We start from the raw sequence: 23,080 nt of genomic DNA, 5'->3' as shown, positions 1-23,080 counted from the left end.
GTTCATTTTTATGCAAATGCTTGCATTATTCTTTTGGGAGGATACAGTTGACAACCATTCCTCCCCCTCTGCTGCCGCCATTTCATCTGACTGCCAAAATGAAAAGTATATGTAGTGGTATACAGATATTATACTAAATCCCATCAAGGAGTTCACAGAGGAGCATTTGCTGCAGAAATGCTCACGTCCTGTTGAACAGGCTTAGTCCTGGGGAAACACTGAGTAAATATACAATAAAAAATCCTCATTTACATCTTGTTCTTGTGTTCTAGTTTAGAAAATGCACAAGCAATATAAACAGAAAAGAAGACTGGTGTGGAACACAATTGTGACACTATTGAAAATAAAATGGAGGTCAGCAGGACGTAGTCTGTTGAATTGTTGTTTGATGGACCAAGTAAATACCAGAGATGTGAAAAGACATGGACAGTGATATAGGGCAGGCTGCACCAGTTTTTGTACCTGCCTGGGGGCGGGCAAACTGATCAGGTGTGGGCAGTTAGGCAGCTGGATCGTAACCTAAGTAACTGTGTGAACTGGGCAAGTGCCCACAGGCATAGGAGGATGAGTGACTTGTAAATGCAACAGAACAGTTCACAAACGTGGTGGAATAGGGCTGCCTGAGTGGTAGCCTGCACTGCCTACAGTCTGCCTGCAGGTGAGCCGACAGTCATTTGCGTATGTCAGTGCACTGTGGGGCAGTATTGGAACAATGTGACGTAGAAAAAATTAAATATTTATCCACAGATACTCTCCTATTGTGTTGTGAATAATGGATGCTGCTAGCAACTGCCTCATCTTTGACTATTGACCTTTCAATTCATTCTGCTATTATCTTTGGCAATAAAAGGAACCTAGTTCAGACCTCAGTGGTTACTTCATAGACCACAATGCTCACTAAAGAACAGGGGAATGTGAGTCAAGACAGCGAGAGGAGCTCTAAGCAAAGCAAATTAGATTCTTTGTGATAATGCAGGTTAATTTAAATTATGATGCCTAGAAGGAGGTAGTAATAATGCCACTGATGCAGGTGTCCCCAAACTGCTGACCATGTTTGGAAGCAGTGATTCAGCAGATGATGCTTTTTGTTGTTAAAAATAGGCCAGTTAAGTTGAGCAGGCAATTGACTTTATTGCATTTCATGTTCCAGAGTGAGAACTTAATGGATAGAAAGTGAATCAATGGGTGAAAGTAGGCGAAAATTCACAGCATACACTACCATTCCCCTTCTCTGTCAAGCAGTATTTGGAAAAGAAACTCTCTCCATTGCAGCTACAATTTGTTATAATGTTACTTAAACAGAACTGCAAAGACCGTTGTTAACTGCTCACAGTTCTTCCAAAATCTTTTTGTCATCTGTTTGAGTTAATATATTTTTCCAAAGTTGAAGGGGTGGGGGTTGTCATCCCAGTATTATATATATTCCCTTGTGCTACATTACCCATTGGATATTGTGCTTGTTAATTATATATGTAAGTGGAAGTGGCACTATATTAATAACATTTTCTGAATGAGTTAAGTTGTAATTTAGAGGTTACATATTTTTTAATCTGTTTTACATGGATGTTACATTGAGTGTTTTAAATAGTGTTAGGACAAATTCCTTGCTTTGATTAGTTCAGCTGAGTTGATGCACTTTTTGTTTGTTAATTTCATTAAGATACTAATCTTCTAATGAGTAAACAAACAGATTGAGTGCATAAGTTTTGTTTATGCATTTTTTTTTCTTTTTCGAAGTTAAGTAGACTCTGTTAAATCATTATTTATATTTACTAATTTTAGGAACTTTATCTTAAAATTAGTTTAAAAAATTTTACAAATGTTAACTTTGAAATCCAGTTTACAAATAAAAGGCTTTAAACATCTTTAATCATATCTGATGAAAGCTTTCTTTGCCATAACTGTCCATTTTATTTTCAGGGGTGTTTTCGAGAATTTAATTTCTGATTTTTGATGCAGTGTAGACTAACAGTATCATGAATGCTTACTTGTTGCTGTGTTGCTACATATGAATTTTGACAGAATCGAACTTTTTCATAACAACAATATATCTAGAAATCACTCTGGATCAGGCCATGAAATTCAGACAACAGTGCATCAGATTATTTAAGAAACCTGGCTCGAGAACGAATTTACTTCGCAAGACTACCAGCAGCAATTGGGATGTGAATGTGAATACTCTACACTCTGCTGCACGCTCTTGTGTATTGTGCAGGCGAATATTGCACTTCTGAGTGGGTAAACAGTTCAACTTACTGAAGCCATGAAGTTGTCACTGTTACTGGTAGATCTACTTTCATTCGGGGGTTACCTGTTGTAGTTAATATTTCTCCGCAAGATTTAAAGAGAGAAGTACCTAAGACAAACTTCCTGAAGATCACTTCTCATAAGCATTCTCTCTTGTATAATGCTCTAAACGATCGATCAACAACTCATCTGAAATCGTGCAAACCACCCTGTGAAATTGTGCAAACAACCCTGGATTGATTCAAAAAGTATCAGTTCTGTCGACATGAATGCCAGGTGGTGACAGCACTGGAACAAACTCACTGTCTTACAATGCTCACCAGGTTCAAGATCCAACAAAGAACATAAAAGGATTCCAAGTATCACGCCAAAGCTGGTGGAGGCTGAACCACACTAGGATGGGTCAAGGGAGGTGTGATTACACCTTGAAATGGGGTTTCCATTCATCTGCTGACTGCGAACAATAGAACGCATAGTTACGGAGTGCACTGGTCGTCAGTGGACCCTACACTAACTGACGTGGTACTCTGAACTAATTGTCAAATATGGACATTTTCATTTGATTGTAGATACTTCTTTGTTCGTGTAAAAAAATACAATAAATAAATAGTTGGTATTGAATGGTATGTGCTGCCCTTGCTTAATGTTCAGATTAAACAATCTAGCAAGCATTATTACCCTAAAGAATTTCATTTAGGAATTGAGCATGAATTAAATTTTCAGTGACCTTTGTTATTTGGAGCTAGTGATCATCTTTCCTTCAAAACAAAGATGATTTTTTTTCTCATTACAAAATGATAGTAATGGATGAAATATTTCGGGAAGTGAAGAAAACTTTCAGTTGCAGAGTAGATTAAATTTTATAATTATGATTAAAGCACTTCATTTGCTTTGTTTCTTTTTTTAAGAAAGAATTACAAAGAAGCAGAAAAGTTCACTGCTCAGTTTTGTTATTATGTATGAACACAATTTCATGTATTAAATTCACAATGAACATTTTCTAAGAGACAACTATTAAGCAGTTACCATAACATGCCCACAGTGACATGCTTTCATTTATGATACTGAAGGTAAGAAATTATCATTAATACTACCTCACAAGCTAGACTGCAGTTAATGTATTTGTAAAGCAGTTGATTACAGTGTACAATGTTTGGTTTCAGCAAACGAAGAAAAAGTGAAAAAGTTGGAAAGGGACTTAGACATTTTTCAATGAAGGTATGTGAAAAAGTGCGCAAGAAGGGCACAACGTCCTACAACGAGGTTGCTGATGAGTTGGTTGCTGAATTTACAAATCCAAATTTAGTAATTTCACCAACAGATCAGGTAATTTCATGTTGAATTTGAAAAAATAAGTTTTGTTCTGCAGTTTATTTACAAGACTTGTTTGCAGCCTTAGAAAATACAGTAATAGACAATTTTAGAGGATTTTAATGTTACAATATGCATACAACTATGGAAGTCATTATGTTGTGTTGCTTTTGATTATATGTTGGAATGATAATCACTTGTAACCTTATTCATTTGGCAAACATAGTTTGAAAAAAGAATACCCAATAGCCTGTCACTTAAGACTGTGTTGGCTAGCACAGTTATAACTATGGATGTTTGGCTATAGCTGTGTGGAGCGGCCGCGCAATTTGAGGTGCCTTGTCGCGGATTGCACGGCCCCTCCTGCCGGAGGTTTGAGTCCTTGTTTGGGTGTAGGTGTGTGTGTTGTTCTTAGCCTAAGTTAGTTTAAGTAGTGTGTAAATTTAGGGACCGATGACCTCAGCAGTTTGGTCTCTTAGGAATTCACACACATTTGAACACTTTGGCTACATATTAATGTAATTTTGTTAACAGAGAAACACATAAAACACAGAGCAAATAATCAGTGAAGTTGACCACTTCAATAAGCTATGACTGAAGATAAATGAACACTCTTTGAAAGTACCACATTCACGATCTTGTGCATAAACTAAATTCTGCCATTTTTGCTATGACAGTAATCCCCACTGTATGTCGCCTTGAAATGCTCAAGTTTTTTTACTTTGTATAGCTTCACTCTATTATATGCTATAGTGTTATATTTTGAAGAAACTCTGCATTTCTCAACAATACTCTTAGCCCAGAAAAGGACAGTCAGAATGATCTGCAGCATTATTTAGCAAATTTTGTGCAGCCCATTGTTAAAGTATCCTTAAATTCTATCTTTATAATCTCTGTGCATACAGATCACCACGCAATTTGTAGTTAATAGTGTGGACTCATTTCGGGTAGGAATCGCGGTATTGTTTTTAATAGGTTGTCAGCAGGACTGACAAATGCCAGTGATGAACCCAAGATGTAGATGTAGATTTTCAAATCTAAGTTGACAGACTTCCTTGTGGCACATTCGTTTTAATCTGTACAAGAGTTCCTCACTGTAGTTTAAAAACTGGCACTGTCATATGTGATTTATTATGTATACTATTGAATGCTTTTTCCATTTCTTTGTGTAGCTGAAGAAATCACGTTACACTTGGGTTTGGATTCCACAATATAAATGAATTACGTAGGCAAGGAACCACTTACTACTTAATTGTTAGCATCAGTCACAAATCCAACAGTTATCCAATAAGACACAACTATCATACATGCAGAACCATTATCAACATTTATAAGGGGCAATCAAACAGTTAACGTTTTCAGGGTGTTGCAGCAGCGTATATGCAACGCAGTGCGACTCCAGTGCAGGTGTATAAGCATGCAGTTACGGTAAAACGTCCAGCAAAACTGCAACAAGTGGGTCTGTTGTTCCATGGTAACGCTTGTCCCCAGCATGGAGTTATAGGCTTTTCACGCAGCTGGACATGATGTATTACCAAACAGGTATCTTCAACCTGGTGCGTTGATGGGGTGATTGCCTCAATGCTGAAGGTGGTTTTACCAGATTGGTGTACAGATTTTGGACTGTAAGGTCTTTCAACAGAAAGTTTTTGATTGCCTCTGATATATTAGACTGCCCCCTCAATAAAAATTACAATAATAAATGTCTCTAAAATGAACTTGCCACAATAAATATCTCATTATACACATATCAAAAAAAGTTTTGCAACATTCCGGTTCTCAGAACTCCTGAAGACAGACGTTGACTTTGGATATTGTATCACAGACACAGTCCCTTTGACTGTTCAGAGAGGTCACGAAACCCATCCAAAGATGTAAACAGCCATGCATGAGCAGTGCCTGGTAGACGGAGCTGGTCCGACAGCCAATCAGTTCGTCATTCCACCAGGAGATAGCTACTTGGCTTGTGTTTGTAGTTCAACCACACCTAGATGGCCAATACCATGGTTCGATCGCATCCGCATTGTTATTTTGTGCCAAGAAGGGCTCTCAACAAGGGAAGTATCCAGGCGTCTCGGAGTGAACCAAAGCGATGTTGTTTGGACATGGAGGAGATACAGAGATACAGGAGCTGTCAATGACATGACTTGCTAAGGCCGCTCGAGGGCTGCTTCTGCAGTGGAAGACCACTACTGCAGATTATGGCTTGGAGGAACCCTAACAGCAATGCCACCATTATTTGTAATTCTTTTCATGCAGCCACAGGAAGTCATGTTACAACTCAAACGGTGCACAGTAGGCTGCACAATGCGCAACTTAATTCCTGATGTCCATGGCGAGGTCCATCTTTTGCAACCACAACACCATGCTGAATGGACCGCTCAGGATTGGCATCACATTCTCTTCTCTGATAAGTGTCGCATATGCCTTCAACCAGACAATCATCGGAGACGTGTTTTGAGGCACCTTAGGCTCTCAGTCCAGCGAGTGCAGCAAGGTGGAAGTTCCCCGACGGTGGCATTAGTGGCATTATGTGGGGCTGACGGACGCCACTGATCGTCACTGAAGGCATTGAAACAGCTGTAAGATACATGAATGCCATCCGCCAACTAATATTGCAACCATATCAGCAGCTTATTGGCGAGACATTTTCGTCTTCGTGGATGACAGTTCTTGCCCCCATTGTGCAGATCCTGTGAATGACTTCCTTCAGGATAACAACATTGCTCGACTAGAGTGGCAAGCATGTTTTCCAGACATGAACCCTATCGAACATGCCTGGGATAGATTGAAAAGGGCTGTTTATGGATGAAGTAACCCACCAACCACTCTGAGGGATCCACACTGAATTGCGTTGAGGCGTGGGACAATGTGGACCAACAGTGCCTTGATGAACTTGTGGATAGTATGCCACAACGAATACAGACATACGTCAGTGCAAGAGAACGTGCTACTGGGTATTATAGGTATCGGCGTGTACAGCAGTCTGGACCACCACCTCTGAAGGTCTTGCTGTATGGTGGTACAACATGCAAAGTGTGGTTTTCATAAGGGAAAAAAGGGCGGAAATGATGTTTACGTTGATCTCTATTCAAATTTTCTGTACAGATTCCAGAACCGAGTTTGTGCAAAACTTTTTTTGATGTGTGTAGTTGAGAGTAGTTTTATTGCAAATGAGACAAAATTATAACCAAAATTCAGTAAGTACTTGCATTGAAGTAATCAGATCAGTGCATGAGCAAATTTTTATATAAATTTATAGATAATCAGAAGCCAATTTCACACAGAAATGAATAGATAACATACTGAATATGTAAATTAAGTCTGTATAGAGCATCATTGTGCTTAATATCGAATGCAATAACTTCGTATAATCTGTGTTCTATTATTCTTGACTTCTAAATATCTTTTCATGCCTCAGGAAGTAGTATATGTTAAAGTCTATAAACTTACATGTTATAGCTGCAACAGCACCTAATGAATACATGTTCTTATCACATTTACTAAATTGTAATAGAATTTTTCTTCCAAATTCATCATTCACAAACTATAATCACATACTAGCTTGGGTACCCGGCTTCATTCAGGGAGTTGATATGAGATTGTGTGGTAGTTGGAATAAAAGGATGGACTTTGAGGTATATGAGGTTAAAATTGAAAACATATTCTAACTGTTTACAATACTTGTGTGTTAACATTTTTTCATTTTATTATCTGGAGTATATATGTACAATTTTTTTTTATTTACTACTTGAGAGTGTAGTTTACAGTGAGAGAAGTAAGAGTCTTTGAGATTGATCCCGCAATACGAGGGCGGTTCAGAAAGTAACCTCCGATCGGTCACAGTGCGGGTTGTGGGGGGAGTAGCGACGCCATCTGTGCGTTCACACACTCAACAGGTCAGTCGGCATCAAGCCGTGGTCGAGTGAACGTCGTACCTGCGCTAGTTTAGTTTTTGTGGCAGTTTGAAATGTGTGCTGCAATAGAAAACCCCGCCAAATGTGAAGTGCGTGCTGTCATAAGGTTTTTTACAGCCAAAGGATATTCTGCAGCAGCTATTCATCGTGAGCTTTGTGCCGTGTACGGACCAAGAGTTATGAGTGAAGGAGTTGTCCGTGAATGGGTACGTTTATTTAAAAGTGGACGAGAAAACGTTCATGATGAAGAGAGGAGTGGTAGACCATCATTGGTGACTGACGAACTCGTTCAGACAGTTGATGCAAAAGTTCGTGAAAATTGACGTTTCTCAATGTCGGAGTTGTCTACTGGTTTTCCACAGATTTCTAAGACTCTCTTGTACGAGATAGTGACAGCAAGATTGGGTTACCGTAAATTCTTACCGGCCACCACAAAACTCAAAGAATGGCCTCTGCATTAGACTTTCTGTCACGTTATGAGGACGAAGGAGAACCATTGTTAAACAGAATCGTGACCGGTGACGAAACCTGGATTAAGTACGTGAACCCTGAGATAAAAGAACAATCAAAGATGTGGGCACGTTCAAATTTGCCTACCAAACCAAGAAAAGCCTCGCAAGATTTTTCTGCCAGAAAACTGATGGCAACGGTGTTTTGGGATGCCAAAGGGGTATTGTTGGTTGAATTCATGGAACGTGGTACGACCATTAATCAAGACGTGTACTGTGAAACAATAAAAAAGTTACGACGGGCTATACAGAACAAACGCCATGGTATGTTGACTTCCGGTATCGTTTTTTTGCACGATAACGCCCGTCCTCACTCTGCTCGCAGAACAACGGCCCTTCTTGAGTCCTTCAAGTGGGACGTTATCAACCATCCACCTTACAGCCCAGACCTGGCGCCAAGTGATTATCACCTCTTCATGCATTTGAAGAAATGGCTCGGGTCACAGCGGTTTGATGACGACGAAGAGCTCAAAGATGCGGTCACAGGCTGGCTCCAGGCACAAGCGGGTGATTTTTATGCAGAAGGAATTTCAAAGCTTGTGAAGAGATACGGTAAGTGCCTCAATCGCTCTGGAGACTATGTAGAAAAATAGTGCAAAGATGTAGTTGTAAGATGTATATATTAAAATATTTTTATTTAACTTGGTGTATTTTTTTAAATCAACCGGAGGTTACTTTCTGAACGGCCCTCGTATTTTAAAGTTTGTCATTGCAATTCGTTAAACTGTAGGCTAATTTGATTTGAATTTGCAGTCTTTTAAATTGTAATGGCAGTTCAGTAGGGATCAGTGGTATTCTGCGGCTAAATAGTGTGTGCCATCTGTACTGTCCAGTCGTAAGTTCAGCTTCGATGATGATAATCAATAGCTGTTTAATCGTAATCCTTGTTCCACTACATAATTTAGGTGAGTTGAGATTTCTGTGTAGTATAGTTGGAAATTCAATTTTAAGTCGAAGGAAGTGTAATGGCATTCCTGGTATTTGCAGTGTGTTTATAAATTCTGTAGGGAAGTTCACACTTCCTTCAACATTTTCCATTGTGTGAATTGATTTAAATATTCTGTCTTCACTGGGAATTTTTTTATTAATATTAAAGTTGATATCGTCAATAATATTATTTTTAATTACCAAAATTGCCCTTTCAAATAGCAAGTCTGATTTGGTATAGTTGTGAACAATGTTTGGATAGATTTGGGGAATGAGTTTGTTTTCAGCAGTGGCTATGTTGCAGAAATCACTGTAGAGTTTAATGAGGCCATTCATCTGGTCAGTAGGATAAGTGTCTTTGCCTATTTGTAAAAGTTTTGAGCAAAATGTGCTGTTGTTCGTCTTTTTATAGTTCAAGTCTCATATTTTTTGTTAGTTGCAGTATTTGTACGAGTAACCAGATATGTAAATTTTTTTTTTTTTAAGCGTGTATTGGTCTCGTCTACTGATATTGGAATATGAGTAGAGCTCCTCGCATTGCTTCACAGTTTCCTCACAAGTCTTGTACTGTTCTGTCCATGGCTTTGAGTGATTTTTTTATGTGCCATTGTGCATCTGTCCGAGAAAATAATTTTAGCTTGCTTTAGAAGTTCACCCTGTCCATATGCTCTTTATATTTTACATACCAGGAGTTGTTCTTCAGCTATATTCAACAGTAGTTGTGGGTTGGAATGGGCAGTTTGTCCTTCCACAACTGTGGGTGCAATCCTGGATGATGCCAGTGCAAATGGAATGTGTTGTTTAGCAAGTATTTCCATTAGCAAAAGATTCATTGTGCCGCATGATGCATCCAAGTATATAATTCTTCCAGTGTTGTCAGTCCGGTCTGTGATAACGTTGTTTCTTTTTGATTGTCACTTCGTGTTGAGAGTGATGTATTGTAGTAGTTTGTAGCTATTTTCCTTTGTAATTGCGAAGTTTAGCACACTGATAGCATCTTTTTGTGGTGCTCGCATCCCGAGTTGTACTATGGTCTGGTTATTCATTGCTAAATATTTATCTTCTGAGCAATTGAGTGTTTCATTGACGATGTTGTCATTGAATTCAATGGTCAGTAAAGGATGAGATTGTCGGATTTGGTGCAGTTTGTCATCACTCATACTCTCTTCAAAGGACTACCATAGCTGTTTCGGATTCAATGGGTTAGATGTTGTTAGAATTATGGCGAATAAGTTTCTCATTTGTTCAGCTGAGACTGTGAGTGATACTTCTTGTAGTGTTAACACCCAGTGGTTATTATTTTCCTGTAGTCCTAAGCATTGGCATGCTTTTCTGTAGGTCTGGCATAGATAACTGTCAACAGCCGTGAGATCTGCGAAACTTGTTGGTCCCCGTATTTTGTGTATCAACATCCAGAGATATATCCAAAAACAGTTGTGTTCCGTGTATTGACATGTAGGGACATTGACATATAGTAATATTTTGGTGAATGGCTCCATTTGGCACAATTGGTAAAAAGCTGTTAATGTTATCTTCTGACATGGTTCGCTTGCAATTTTTCTGGCAGTGTCTTTTGTGAAGTAAACCCTCTGCCCATTCCCCAAACGTACTGCTAAAAGTTGCACAGTTAGTTCGCGTCCATGTATGGGAAAACCGATAATCCGCCACACTGCTTTGCTGTTGTTGATTTACCTTACCATTTGGTACATAAGGGTCTCTTCATTTCTGTTTTGCTTTTTGCTGTTATTGGCTATTTTAAATACTTCCATGTCACTGCCTTTGTTCGCATACTCACACATATTTGATGAATTTCACTGTATTGCAGTATTCTACATCTGTGTGTCCTCAGAACATTTTGGAAAGTTGTGTTTTACGTGGAACTACCCAGTGATTATCTATTTGCAGTTCATCACTGCCTCGTGTTCATATTTTTGCTATGTAGCCGCCATTATCGGGTGATTTTCTTTCATATTGGGGATAGCCATCAACTCTGCTTTGTATGTCATCCAAGAATGTTTTTGGGTATGTTTTTGTACATTTTCCATCACACGGCAAATTGTGCTATGGCCCACAAAGTCTGTGAATCACATTTTTCACCATGACATCGTGCAGTTCCGGATCTTCTTGTGAATTGGGACATTCAGCGTGGATGATTTTATCAATATCTGTGGGATGAATTGTGTCATGTAGTCATATGAGATTGTGTGGTTGAGGCAGTCCTTGCTTTCATCATTTATTTGTGTACATCCAGCATGTAACAGTTCCAAAGATGTAATTGGATAGGTAAAAAATTACTCACCAAGCAGTGGCAGAACACACACTTAGAGGGTTATCGGAGTCAGTGGTTCCTTTTCAGCCAGAAGGGTTGAAGGGGCAGAGGAGTGAAGGAAAAGGATATGAAAAGTCTAGGAAAAGTGGTAAATTTCAGGAAACCACGGGTCGTGGGAGACAAACCGCACTGGATGAGAAGGGAAGACTAATTGTTGGGGACTGCTTCGGATGAGATTTGAAAATCTGAGAGCTTGAAGTTGGAATACAGGATAATATGCAAGACAGAGATTACTGCTTATATCGTACACGAGGTAATAAGAGTGAAAAGCTAAGTGCATTGCATGTAATGGAGGTGGGCAAGGGAAAATAGACAGGCGAGAAAATGAAAGATGTAGAAAACCAAAACGGACTTAAGAAAGAGGAAGTTACTGTGAAGAAATGCTGAGAGGAAAACAATAATGTAAATTAAGGCCAGATGAGTGGCAAGAACCAAGGACATGTTGTAGCACTAGTTCCCACCTGCGGAGTTAAGAGAAACTGGTGTCTAGGGAAAGAATCCAGATGGAGCACATGGTGAAACAGGCATTGAGGTCACGATTGTCAAGCTGTAGAGCATGTTCCGCAATGTGATATTTCTTGTTGCCAGTACACACCCTCTATGCTCATTCATCTAATTCATTATTTGGTGGTAGTCGTGCTCATGTTAAAGGCCGAACAGTGTCGACATGACAGTCGGTATATGACGTGTCGTTTCACAGGTGGCTCTCCCTTTGATAGTATATGTTTTGGCAGTTATAGGGCATACATAGGGCAAGCCTTGCAGTAGGGACAGTAACGGGGGTAGGAGCCATAGGGTAGGAAGATGGGTACAGAAGGAGCAAAGGGTTAGACAAAAATAGTGGGGAGATTGGGAGAGTGACGAAAAGCTATTCTAGGTGTGGTGGGCAAGATTTCAGATAGAATGGATCCCATTTCAGGGTGTGATTTTAAGAAGTCATGGCCCTGTTGAAGTAGCCATTTAATACATTCCAAACCAGGACAATACTGAGTGACCAGTGATGTGCTTCAAAGTTGTTTTTTGGAGGGATCAGCAGGACCAGGATTGGATGTAATGGCTCGGGAAATCTGCTTTTGATCTTCCACCTTTAAGCTCTCAGATTCTCAAATCTGTTCTAATGCAGGTCCCAACAGTCAGATCTCATCCCGTGTAGTAAGTCACTCCTGACCCACGGTTGTGGGTGACCTTCCTGAAATCTACCCCTTTTCGTAGACCTCTCCAGTCATTTTCCTTCGTTCCTCTTCCTTTCCTTTAAGCGCTTCTGCATGAAGGAGCCACTGGCCCCAAAAGCTTTCCTAATTACAACCCCCTTTTCAGTGTGTGTGCAGCTGTCACTTGGTGAGTAGATCTTTTATCTATCCAATTAAATTATTTTGTCAAAAATTGTTTTCATTGTTATTTAAGTTCCAAAGATGTGGTATTTTGTGATGACTTCAGTAAACATCATTTGTTTTTGTCGGAAAAGTCTGGCTAATTGGCATCTTGAGTATATTTGTGTGCGTGTGTGTCTCGGTCTTCCTGTGTATGATAACGAGATCACCATTGTTCCAATGTTATCAATGTTTTTGTCATTTGGGATTGCATCTCGAAGATGGATGTATTCTTCTGTGCGTAGTTTCTTCTGCTTCAGTCTTACGTAAAGCATCCCTTCCACTTATATTTTTACATGCATACATACATAACTACCAGGAATTGTTTTCATAAATGGCGAGTATTGAGAATGTGATTGTATGATTCATTATCTCTGATCATTAAGCTGTAAGCATAGAACTCCTTGGAAGTGACTCTTTTGTTTGTTTTTATGCTTGTTTCAGGTTGTATTTGTTTTACATTAAAATTATATTGTCTTCTCTGTGCAAAAATATTAATGTACACTCCTGGAAATGGAAAAAAGAACACATTGACACCGGTGTGTCAGACCCACCATACTTGCTCCGGACACTGCGAGAGGGCTGTACAAGCAATGATCACACGCACGGCACAGCGGACACACCAGGAACCGCGGTGTTGGCCGTCGAATGGCGCTAGCTGCGCAGCATTTGTGCACCGCCGCCGTCAGTGTCAGCCAGTTTGCCGTGGCATACGGAGCTCCATCGCAGTCTTTAACACTGGTAGCATGCCGCGACAGCGTGGACGTGAACCGTATGTGCAGTTGACGGACTTTGAGCGAGGGCGTATAGTGGGCATGTGGGAGGCCGGGTGGACGTACCGCCGAATTGATCAACACGTGGGGCGTGAGGTCTCCACAGTACATCGATGTTGTCGCCAGTGGTCGGCGGAAGGTGCACGTGCCCGTCGACCTGGGACCGGACCGCAGCGACGCACGGATGCACGCCAAGACCGTAGGATCCTACGCAGTGCCGTAGGGGACCGCACCGCCACTTCCCAGCAAATTAGGGACACTGTTGCTCCTGGGGTATCGGCGAGGACCATTCGCAACCGTCTCCATGAAGCTGGGCTACGGTCCCGCACACCGTTAGGCCGTCTTCCGCTCACGCCCCAACATCGTGCAGCCCGCCTCCAGTGGTGTCGCGACAGGCGTGAATGGAGGGACGAATGGAGACGTGTCGTCTTCAGCGATGAGAGTCGCTTCTGCCTTGGTGCCAATGATGGTCGTATGCGTGTTTGGCGCCGTGCAGGTGAGCGCCACAATCAGGACTGCATACGACCGAGGCACACAGGGCCAACACCCGGCATCATGGTGTGGGGAGCGATCTCCTACACTGGGCGTACACCACTGGTGATCGTCGAGGGGACACTGAATAGTGCACTGTACATCCAAACCGTCACCGAACCCATCGTTCTACCATTCCTAGACCGGCAAGGGAACTTGCTGTTCCAACAGGACAATGCACGTCCGCATGTATCCCGTGCCACCCAACGTGCTCTAGAAGGTGTAAGTCAACTACCCTGGCCAGCAAGATCTCCGGATCTGTTCCCCATTGAGCATGTTTGGGACTGGATGAAGCGTCGACTCACGCGGTCTGCACGTCCAGCACGAACGCTGGTCCAACTGAGGCGCCAGGTGGAAATGGCATGGCAAGCCGTTCCACAGGACTACATCCAGCATCTCTACGATCGTCTCCATGGGAGAATAGCAGCCTGCATTGCTGCGAAAGGTGGATATACACTGTACTAGTGCCGACATTGTGCATGCTCTGTTGCCTGTGTCTATGTGCCTGTGGTTCTGTCAGTGTGATCATGTGATGTATCTGACCCCAGGAATGTGTCAATAAAGTTTCCCCTTCCTGGGACAATGAATTCACGGTGTTCTTATTTCAATTTCCAGGAGTGTATATTGGAGGGCATCATGTGAACAGTGTGTTTTTGCAATGCATTGTAGTCGTCCTCTTCTTCGTTGTACCATTATGTCACAGTTTTTTTCATTGTCCACAACTATGATGGCAACTTTGTCTACCTTAGGTACATTAAATTGACGTTAGTGTTTTCCATGTCTTGTTTGTTTGGCTCGAGTTATAACTTTATAGTCATCAGAAATCATTCGGTTTAGTGCAGTTTTGAATATGTATTCGTGTAAGATCCTCTGTATGTATTGGACTACTACTCCTCTCAATCCACTAATATTTTGTGCATTGTTTACAGTTATGTTTCTTTATTTCTGACGAAATATACTTGCAGAAATTTTTTTGGTGTTCGGTGAGTAGTGGCAGTAATGATCCTGTGTGTGCTAGATCTGTCCTAAAAACACAGTCAATTTCTTCTCTGTTAGTGTTGATAGAAGTGACACCGATAGGAGTCATTTGGAAGCAGTCATTGTACACTTTCTTATTTTGAAGTACGTGATTTGATTGTGGTTAGCAGAAAACTCTCATCTCTGACATGAAACGACATGCAGACTGCCTGCTACTCGAAACTCACTTGCTCTCAAAGCACTGTAGTTGGAGCTGCGACCACCTGCAGACTAAGCTCTGTGAATATTTGCTTTCTAAACTATGTGAATTATTAATTTACTAATCCCAAAACCAATAATAGCTTCAATATCCGATTTTACTAGCCAAAACGTCAATATTTGGGAGTCGAAATAAATATCTTGGTACCACTAAATTGGATGCCAATCACTTTCCGAGTATTAATTGCTTGTTTGAGGAATTGCCTGAGAGAGAGAAATTTCTGAGTTCTACAACCGCTTGGTGTTCCTAACATCACTTTTTGAAATGCTGTTGCTGCTGGAACCAAGGAAGTTAAGGCTGTTATTTTTTATTTTCCACACTTCTCGAAGCACACTGGTGTCTAAGCACAGATGGGAAAATCACAACAGTTACATATCTAAAAGTTCATGACATGTTTCGAAACTCACAACAGACCATTAAAAAGAGAGAGAGAGAGAGAGAGAGAGAGAGAGAGAGAGAGAGAGAGAGAGACCAGACAGAATTCGATGTCCTAAAACCGCTGGTCTGGAGATGTTCTAAAGCCACAATGGTGAATGGGGGACGACATCCTACCTGTCTGAACCAGAATAGGCTGGTTTGCTTGGACTTGTTCTCTGAACACTCGAACAAAGAAGACATCACTTGACTAGGACACGTCACGGAACTTGCCGTAGATACCTCGCCTCAGCCTTGGTCAAACGATTCTGTGGAGGCTCCTACACCCTGTTACCCACCAAATTGCTGCTGCCGGTGTGGGAGCACTGTGTACCACTTTGTGCAGACGGGGAAAATTGTACAGATCGAAAAACATACAGCAGTCATATAACACTGACAGTTAAACCCTGCAAAAGTGGTCTACAGATCATGAAATAAGGAAACAACTGCCACAGAAACTTCCTCAATTACACTGCTCTGCCTGGTCATGTAATGTAAAAATTCCTGAGGAGGTGCTTCCATTGGTAGTAATCGAATTTTTCCTTTCATGAAACAGAATCCTGGTGTTTCTCTACAGAATTTCTTCGCAATGCAGAATTGGCAAATGTTATCCATTTTTCTGATTATGATGTGTGTGTTATATTTTTTCATCAGTTAGTAGTGGAATACTCCATTTGTGGAGTATTCCTCTTGTCCTTGTCCATGCTTCTCGTACGATGTTTCTTTCATGGGTGGCTTGAGTTCGCAGTCTTTTATTATATGAGTGTGTTACAGTTCTTGATTCTTCAACCCATTTATTTTGTTGTTCTTCAGTTTCTCTGCTTCTCATGGTGCTCATTTTCGTTCATAGGGAACTTAAACGTGCTTCGCTCTCTTTCTTCTCTGTTCCTTTTATTTTCGCTTCAGAACTGGCAAGATCTCCTCCTCTTTGGCATTTAGGCACTGTCTAAAATATAAATCAGATCGTATTTTTATAAACAATTACACTTTGCTCACTTTCCACACTTTATTTTCAATTTATAGTCAGTCACTGTATCACATTGACTACTCACACTCCACTGTTTTTTTTTTTTTTTTTTTTTTTTTTTCCACTCACTGCACTGCTTTTTCGGTTTTCCCTTTGTCACTCGTAAGAAACTGATGTTCAAACCCATGACATGTCTTGTATTATATACCATTACTGATGGCGAAATCCATAACATAACAAAAGACTCGAATGGTCCCCAATGTTCCAGAACATTCCACAACATTAGTGTGTGTTTTGGAATGTTCTGTAATGATTTTGGATGTTTCCGAACATTCTGAAATCTTTCCCAATGTTGCAGAACATACCGTATCATTGTAGAACACTCTGGAATCTTCTGGAATGTTCAAGAAAATTCTAGAGGGCAAAACTTCCCAGCCCTTATTCTTCAAAAGCATGCCCTTCAGGGAAAAACAGGAACCTTCTTTGTGGATGGAAGCAAGAGTGCTACCACACCATTTAACTCCCTGGTTCTTACCGGGACACGTTTCTGAGTTTTGGCGGCCCACACATTGTTTACTTGCTTTCATAATATACACTACTGGCCATTAAAATTGCTACACTACGAATATGACGTGCTACAGACACGAAATTTAACCGACAAGAAGAAGGTGCTGTGAAATTCAAATGATTAGCTTTTCAGAGCATTCACACAAAGTTGGCGCCGGTGGCGACACCTACAACATGCTGACATGAGGAAAGTTTCCAACCGATTTCTCATACACAAACAGCAGTTGACCGGCATTGCCTGGTGAAACGTTGTTGTGATGCCTTGTATAAGGAGGAGAAATGCGTACAATCACTAGTGTTGTGCGAGTCAAATGTCATGTGACTGATTGAGCGAGGCCGAAACTGTATCATATGCTTTGGTGTATCAGGAAATCTCAATCCTGTTTGAGCACTAGTATCATTTAAGGGAAAATGGAACTCGTGCTCAAACAGGATTGAGATTTCCTGATACACCGAAGCATTTGATACAGTTTCGGCCTTGCTCAGTCAGTTGCATGACATTTGACTTGCACAACACTAGTGCAAGGGATAAGTGAGAAACTATGAACTAGTTATCGCTCTGCTTAAAATTTGACGATTTTGTGAAACGTAGGGGGCATAGCATTAAATTACATCATTTTACAAACTCTTGCTTTATTTGAAAAGTTTTGCAGTAACAGTTCTCATACATGTATTGATACCATGCACAAACACTTCTGGTGCTGTTAAGTACAGGTAACATAGAAAAGCAAAAATGTTGTCCTTCAAAAACCATTACTTGATCGCAAGTCAGTATTTTATTTGGTTATTAGATACTGTAATGATTTACCAAGTGGGTAAATTCAGTCACTGGTCATGTATTACAATACAAGGCAAATATAATTATCACCTTTTAATGAACTTTAGAACAAGATGGTGACATTCAGATGAGATAAGAAAGAAAAATCTTCCAGAATGGAAAAAAAATCATATAAAACGACTGTAATTATTATCGCAAGAATAAATTACAGCAGCAAGACCCGTCATGGAGGTAGTACCAGCAGATGTCGTTAGATTGTGGAACGAGCGAAACTTTGAGAATTTTTCTGAATTGTGGTTATTATCTTTTATTTATGTATTAGTTGGTGTTGTTACACATGACCTGCACCCTAGAAGATATTGCAGTCAGTGTGTCACAGTTGCTCAAACACAGCACTGCAGAAGAGCTGCAGGGGGAATAGTTGACACCAGCTTGGCTGAGAACTAGGATGAGTACCAGGAGGGAAATAGTGAGCAGGCAGGAAATTCTATTGTGTTACCAGCCATGGGAATCTATATCGCATACTTGAGCTTTTTATGAATATCTACAATGTTTAAACTGCAACTTGGCTGAATCCATTTGAAGCAACTTCAAAATTGGTGTTGTTATGAAGACAGTAAAATCGTAGGTAGGTGCTGGTGGTGTAGTTACGTGCTTCCTGCAGCAATGGTTTAGACACTCACTTTGAGGTACGGTGAGAACAATAGGGAATATTGTCAGCTGCTGATTCTTTGTGGCCAAAGAGAGCGGTGGACAGACAATACGTTTGGAAGCAAGAGCATTGTAATGTTCTCACATCAGTGTAGATCCGAATTCCAATATCTGCATTCTCAGGTTTCGCCATAACCACAACTTCAGAAATCTCAATGTATTCAGAAGAAACAGCAAAGTATTTGTGACATCAAAGATATAAATTGCACAACTATGCTATAAATTGTACAACTATGCTATTAGGATGATGGTACCACAGACAACAGGCTTAGTAAGCACAAAAGCCAATGAAGATGAAAGTTAATGTAAGCTGTTTCTTTTTGTTTTTATTTTTCCTTGTATCATCAAAATGAAGACAGTCAATAAATGGCCTAGGTCTAAATTAGAAGTAATGCTAATGTTTTAGGCAAATGTCAGTAAGAAGAATTGTAATTTTGATTAGTCAGATTACGTTAAAAACAGATTTTTCTTTAGGAGGTATTAAAAAAAAGGGTCGTCTTATATTGATGCAAATACAGTATGTATACATGCAAACATAAAATAATCTTAAAAGTGTCATAGGCCACAGTTTATCATACATATGGCTCAATAGTTTATTATTGTGCCAGAATGAAATACCATATCATACATAATAGGAAATGGCACTTGCAAATTGCAGCATATAGTCAATATGCATCATACTGATTTACTTGTATCTTCTTGAAATTACAGATGGTGGCTGCAACAGAAAACTGTGTGTATTTCTCAATTAAGTGTCTGGGTGCTTCTCCAGTTTGTCCCCCTTAGGAGTTTGTCTGTATGGTTCGATTAAGAGATTTACTTGTGGAAATGTGGAAGTATTTTTAGAAAAATAAATCATACTTGTATTAATTATGTTGGTAATATTACTGCAAAATTGTATAGGGGACAGTGAAATGAAGAGAGACAGCTGGAAAAAGTATGTAAACTACTATATCAAAAGTAGGTGGCCATAAGCGTTAAATGTATTATCCCATTGAGAACAAGACAGTAAATGCCTTCATGAAAAGTGTTTGCAGTGTCTACAGAATCCAATTTGTGATGGAAATATATTAGACATAATGGTGACTTCTTGGAGGCAGTCCACATCGAAACTGGTATCAGTGATCATGAAGAACTCGAAAGTTTAAATGCAGGACTGGAGCACACGTATAGCAACTACAGCTAAAATTTAAAAGAAAAGTCAGCCATAAACTGGATAGACTGTTGATAATGGGTGAGATCCTCCATGGTATACAGTCGCTGTAAAGAAACAGACCATGCATAGTAGGTGCAAAATAAAGCATAGGGTGAGAGGGAGGGAGAGAGAGAGAGAGAGAGAGAGAGAGAGAGAGAGAGAGAGAGAGAGAGATGTGGAATAAAATGTGTGTGATAGTTAAGACAGCAATGTGTGAAGCCTTAAGTGACTACTGTAGCAGAATATTGTTGAGTGATTTTTCATGAAAACCAAAGAAACTCTGGTCATATGTAAAGCAGGGTGTATACATGGGCAAGGAAAAAAAATTCCCGGATTTTTCCCAAATTCTCGGTTAAAAATACACTTTCTCCCGGATGAAAATACACTTTTTCCATGTTAAGTAACAGTATACTTTTCCTCGGAACTGTAAAACTTATCAATCCTTTCAAAGGTTGTGGTTTTATACACCGGCGTAAAATTTCTGGGCACTTTAGAAAACGAAACTCGGGGAAAAAACACGTTTTGGAAAGATGTCTGATGCACAGCAACGTGTACACTGCACATTTTCGTATTACGACAGCACACATTGGAATTCCACCAAACACCGCATGTTACTTTCTCGAAGGATTGAAATAGAGATTACGATGCGGTTTTGTAAACCAGTCGTAGCTCATGTCAAGCGATCTCGCCAACCGATGACAGCGGATATTCAGAGCATAGGACACGTGATGTAGTCAGCCAATAGCAACATCACTGTTAAGTAGCGCGAACACACAAATAGGAAAAGGTAATGGTTTAAATTACTGTACATAGTGTTGCTACAAGAAAAGAAAAGCTTTCACGTATAATATTGGTCTCTAAGATTAATAAGCTGCAAGATACGCTAAGCTTTCACACATAATGTTGATTTTTTTTGCGCGTGTTACACTTTAAGATACATCTCAAAAATGTTCCAGTAAAATTTTTAACAATGACATAAATGTCTGATCTTCTGGGCTCGAAAATATTCTAAATGGTCATCCTCAAAGATTTGATTTTTGAATGAGAGTCAAACGCTCTGTGATTTAAGAAATTCATTGGACAATCACGCACCAAGTTTGTCTTGTGTAAAAGGAAATTTACTTTACTTGAAAATAAAGCTTTTCAAACAACCATTCGCAATATTTTCACGCGACCTGTTAAAAATAGATTTGTTTCAGCAGTTGCACCAGATGACAGGCGTCGCCCCGCTTGCACAGCTATGATAACGCAGAAAGACCGTACGTTCGTACGTGTAAATCATTAAAATATCTTACATTATGTCGTAAAAGAAACACTACATTAGAGGATACTCCAAGAGCATGGGAATTTTGTGAACCATACTAAAATGCATAATTTGGCTGCAAGTGCACATTCATGTGTCCAGATTTAGATGTAAATTTTGTTGGAGTACCAGTACCATATTATCTCATGTTTGGTTCTTTGTTGTTGTTGTTGTTGTTGTTGTTGTTGCTGTTGTCTTCAGTCCTGAGACTGGTTTGATGCAGCTCTCTATGCTACTCTATCCTGTGCAAGCTTCACCATTTCCCAGTACTTACTGCAACCTACATCCTTCTGAATCTGCTTAGTGTATTCATCTCTTGGTTTCCCTCTACAATTTTTACCCTCCAAGCTGCCCTCCAATACTAAATTGGTGATCCCTCGATGTCTCAGAACATGTCCTACCAACCGATCCCTTCTTCTAGTCAAGTTGTGCCCCAAGCTCCTCTTCTCCCCAATTCTATTCAATACCTCCTCATTAGTTATGTGATCTACCCATCTAATCTTCAGCATTTTTCTGTAGCACCACATTTCGAAAGCTTCTATTCTCTTCTTGTCTAAACTATTTATCGTCCACTTTTCACTTCCATACATGGCTACACTCCATACAAATACTTTCAGAAACAACTTCCTGACACTTAAATCTATACTTGATGTTAACAAATTTTTCTTCTTCAGAAACGCTTTCCTTCCCATTACCAGTCTACATTTTATATCTTCTCTACTTCGACCATCATCAGTTATTTTGCTCCCCAAATAGCAAAACTCCTTTACTACTTTAAGTGTCTCATTTCCTAATCTAATTCCCTCAGCATCACCCGATTTAATTTGACTACATTCCATTATCCTCGTTTTGCTTTTGTTGATGTTCATCTTATATCCTCCTTTCAAGACACTGTCCATTCCGTTCAACTGCTCTTCCAAGTCCTTTGCTGTCTCTGACAGAATTACAATGTCACCGGCGAACCTCAAAGTTTTTATTTCTTCTCCATGGATTTTAATACCTACTCCGAATTTGTCTTTTGTTTCCTTTACTACTTGCTCAATATACAGATTGAATAACATCGGGGAGAGGCTACAACCCTGTCTCACTCCCTTCCCAACCACTGCTTCCCTTTCATGCCCCTCGACTCTAATAACTGCCATCTGGTTTCTGTACAAATTGTAAATTGCCTTTCGCTCCCTGTATTTTACCCCTGCCACCTTTAGAATTTGAAAGAGAGTATTCCAGTTAACATTGTCAAAAGCTTTCTCTAAGTCTACAAATGCTAGAAACGTAGGTTTGCCTTTTCTTAATCTTTCTTCTAAGATAAGTTGTAAAGTTAGTATTGCCTCACGTGTTCCAACATTTCTACGGAATCCAAATTGATCTTCCCCGAGGTCCGCCTCCACCAGTTTCTCCATTCGTCTGTAAAGAATTCGTGTTAGTATTTTGCAGCTGTGACTTATCAAACTGATAGTTCTTTATTAGTTCTTTATTATTATATAGTTCTTTATTATGGCATATTACCATACGTCTAGAAGATGAAAACATGAACTTGAAATGCAGCGAACAGGTGAAACTAGCCAATAGTGTGGAATAAACACTTCTTTTCAAATAAATTGGCCTCAGCAGAAGAGATCAATAAAAGTCAAAATTTCTTTAACAAACCGCCAAAAATAACTATTTTGTTCTGCAAGGCGATTAACGCTTGACTGTCAGAAAGGTGGAAACAAAATAAAATCTGAAACTAATAATATATTTATATATCTAAAAACAAAGATGATGTGACTTACCAAATGAAAGTGCTGGCAGGTCGACAGACACACAAACGAACACAAACATACACACAAAATTCAAGCTTTCGCAACAAACTGTTGCCTCATCAGGAAAGAGGGAAGGAGAGGGAAAGACGAAAGGATGTGGGTTTTAAGGGAGAGGGTAAGGAGTCATTCCAGTCCCGGGAGCGGAAAGACTTACCTTAGGGGGAAAAAAGGACGGGTACACACTCGCGCGCG

General features: G+C 40.0%; 1 protein-coding gene across 1 annotated transcript in view; it reads left to right on the top strand.

Annotated features, from left to right (window-relative positions):
* LOC126162888 (transcription factor Dp-1) overlaps positions 1–23,080 on the top strand; it is a 235,072-nt gene that overhangs the window by 112,220 nt on the left and 99,772 nt on the right. The window contains exon 6 of the mRNA XM_049919688.1: positions 3,411–3,573. Coding sequence (XP_049775645.1) covers positions 3,411–3,573 — 163 coding nt within the window. The remainder of the gene's footprint in view (positions 1–3,410; positions 3,574–23,080) is intronic.

The sequence above is a fragment of the Schistocerca cancellata genome, chromosome 2, assembly GCF_023864275.1.
Source record: "Schistocerca cancellata isolate TAMUIC-IGC-003103 chromosome 2, iqSchCanc2.1, whole genome shotgun sequence".
NCBI classification, from domain to species: Eukaryota; Metazoa; Arthropoda; class Insecta; order Orthoptera; family Acrididae; genus Schistocerca; species Schistocerca cancellata.
This window is presented reverse-complemented; position numbering and strand designations above follow the sequence as displayed.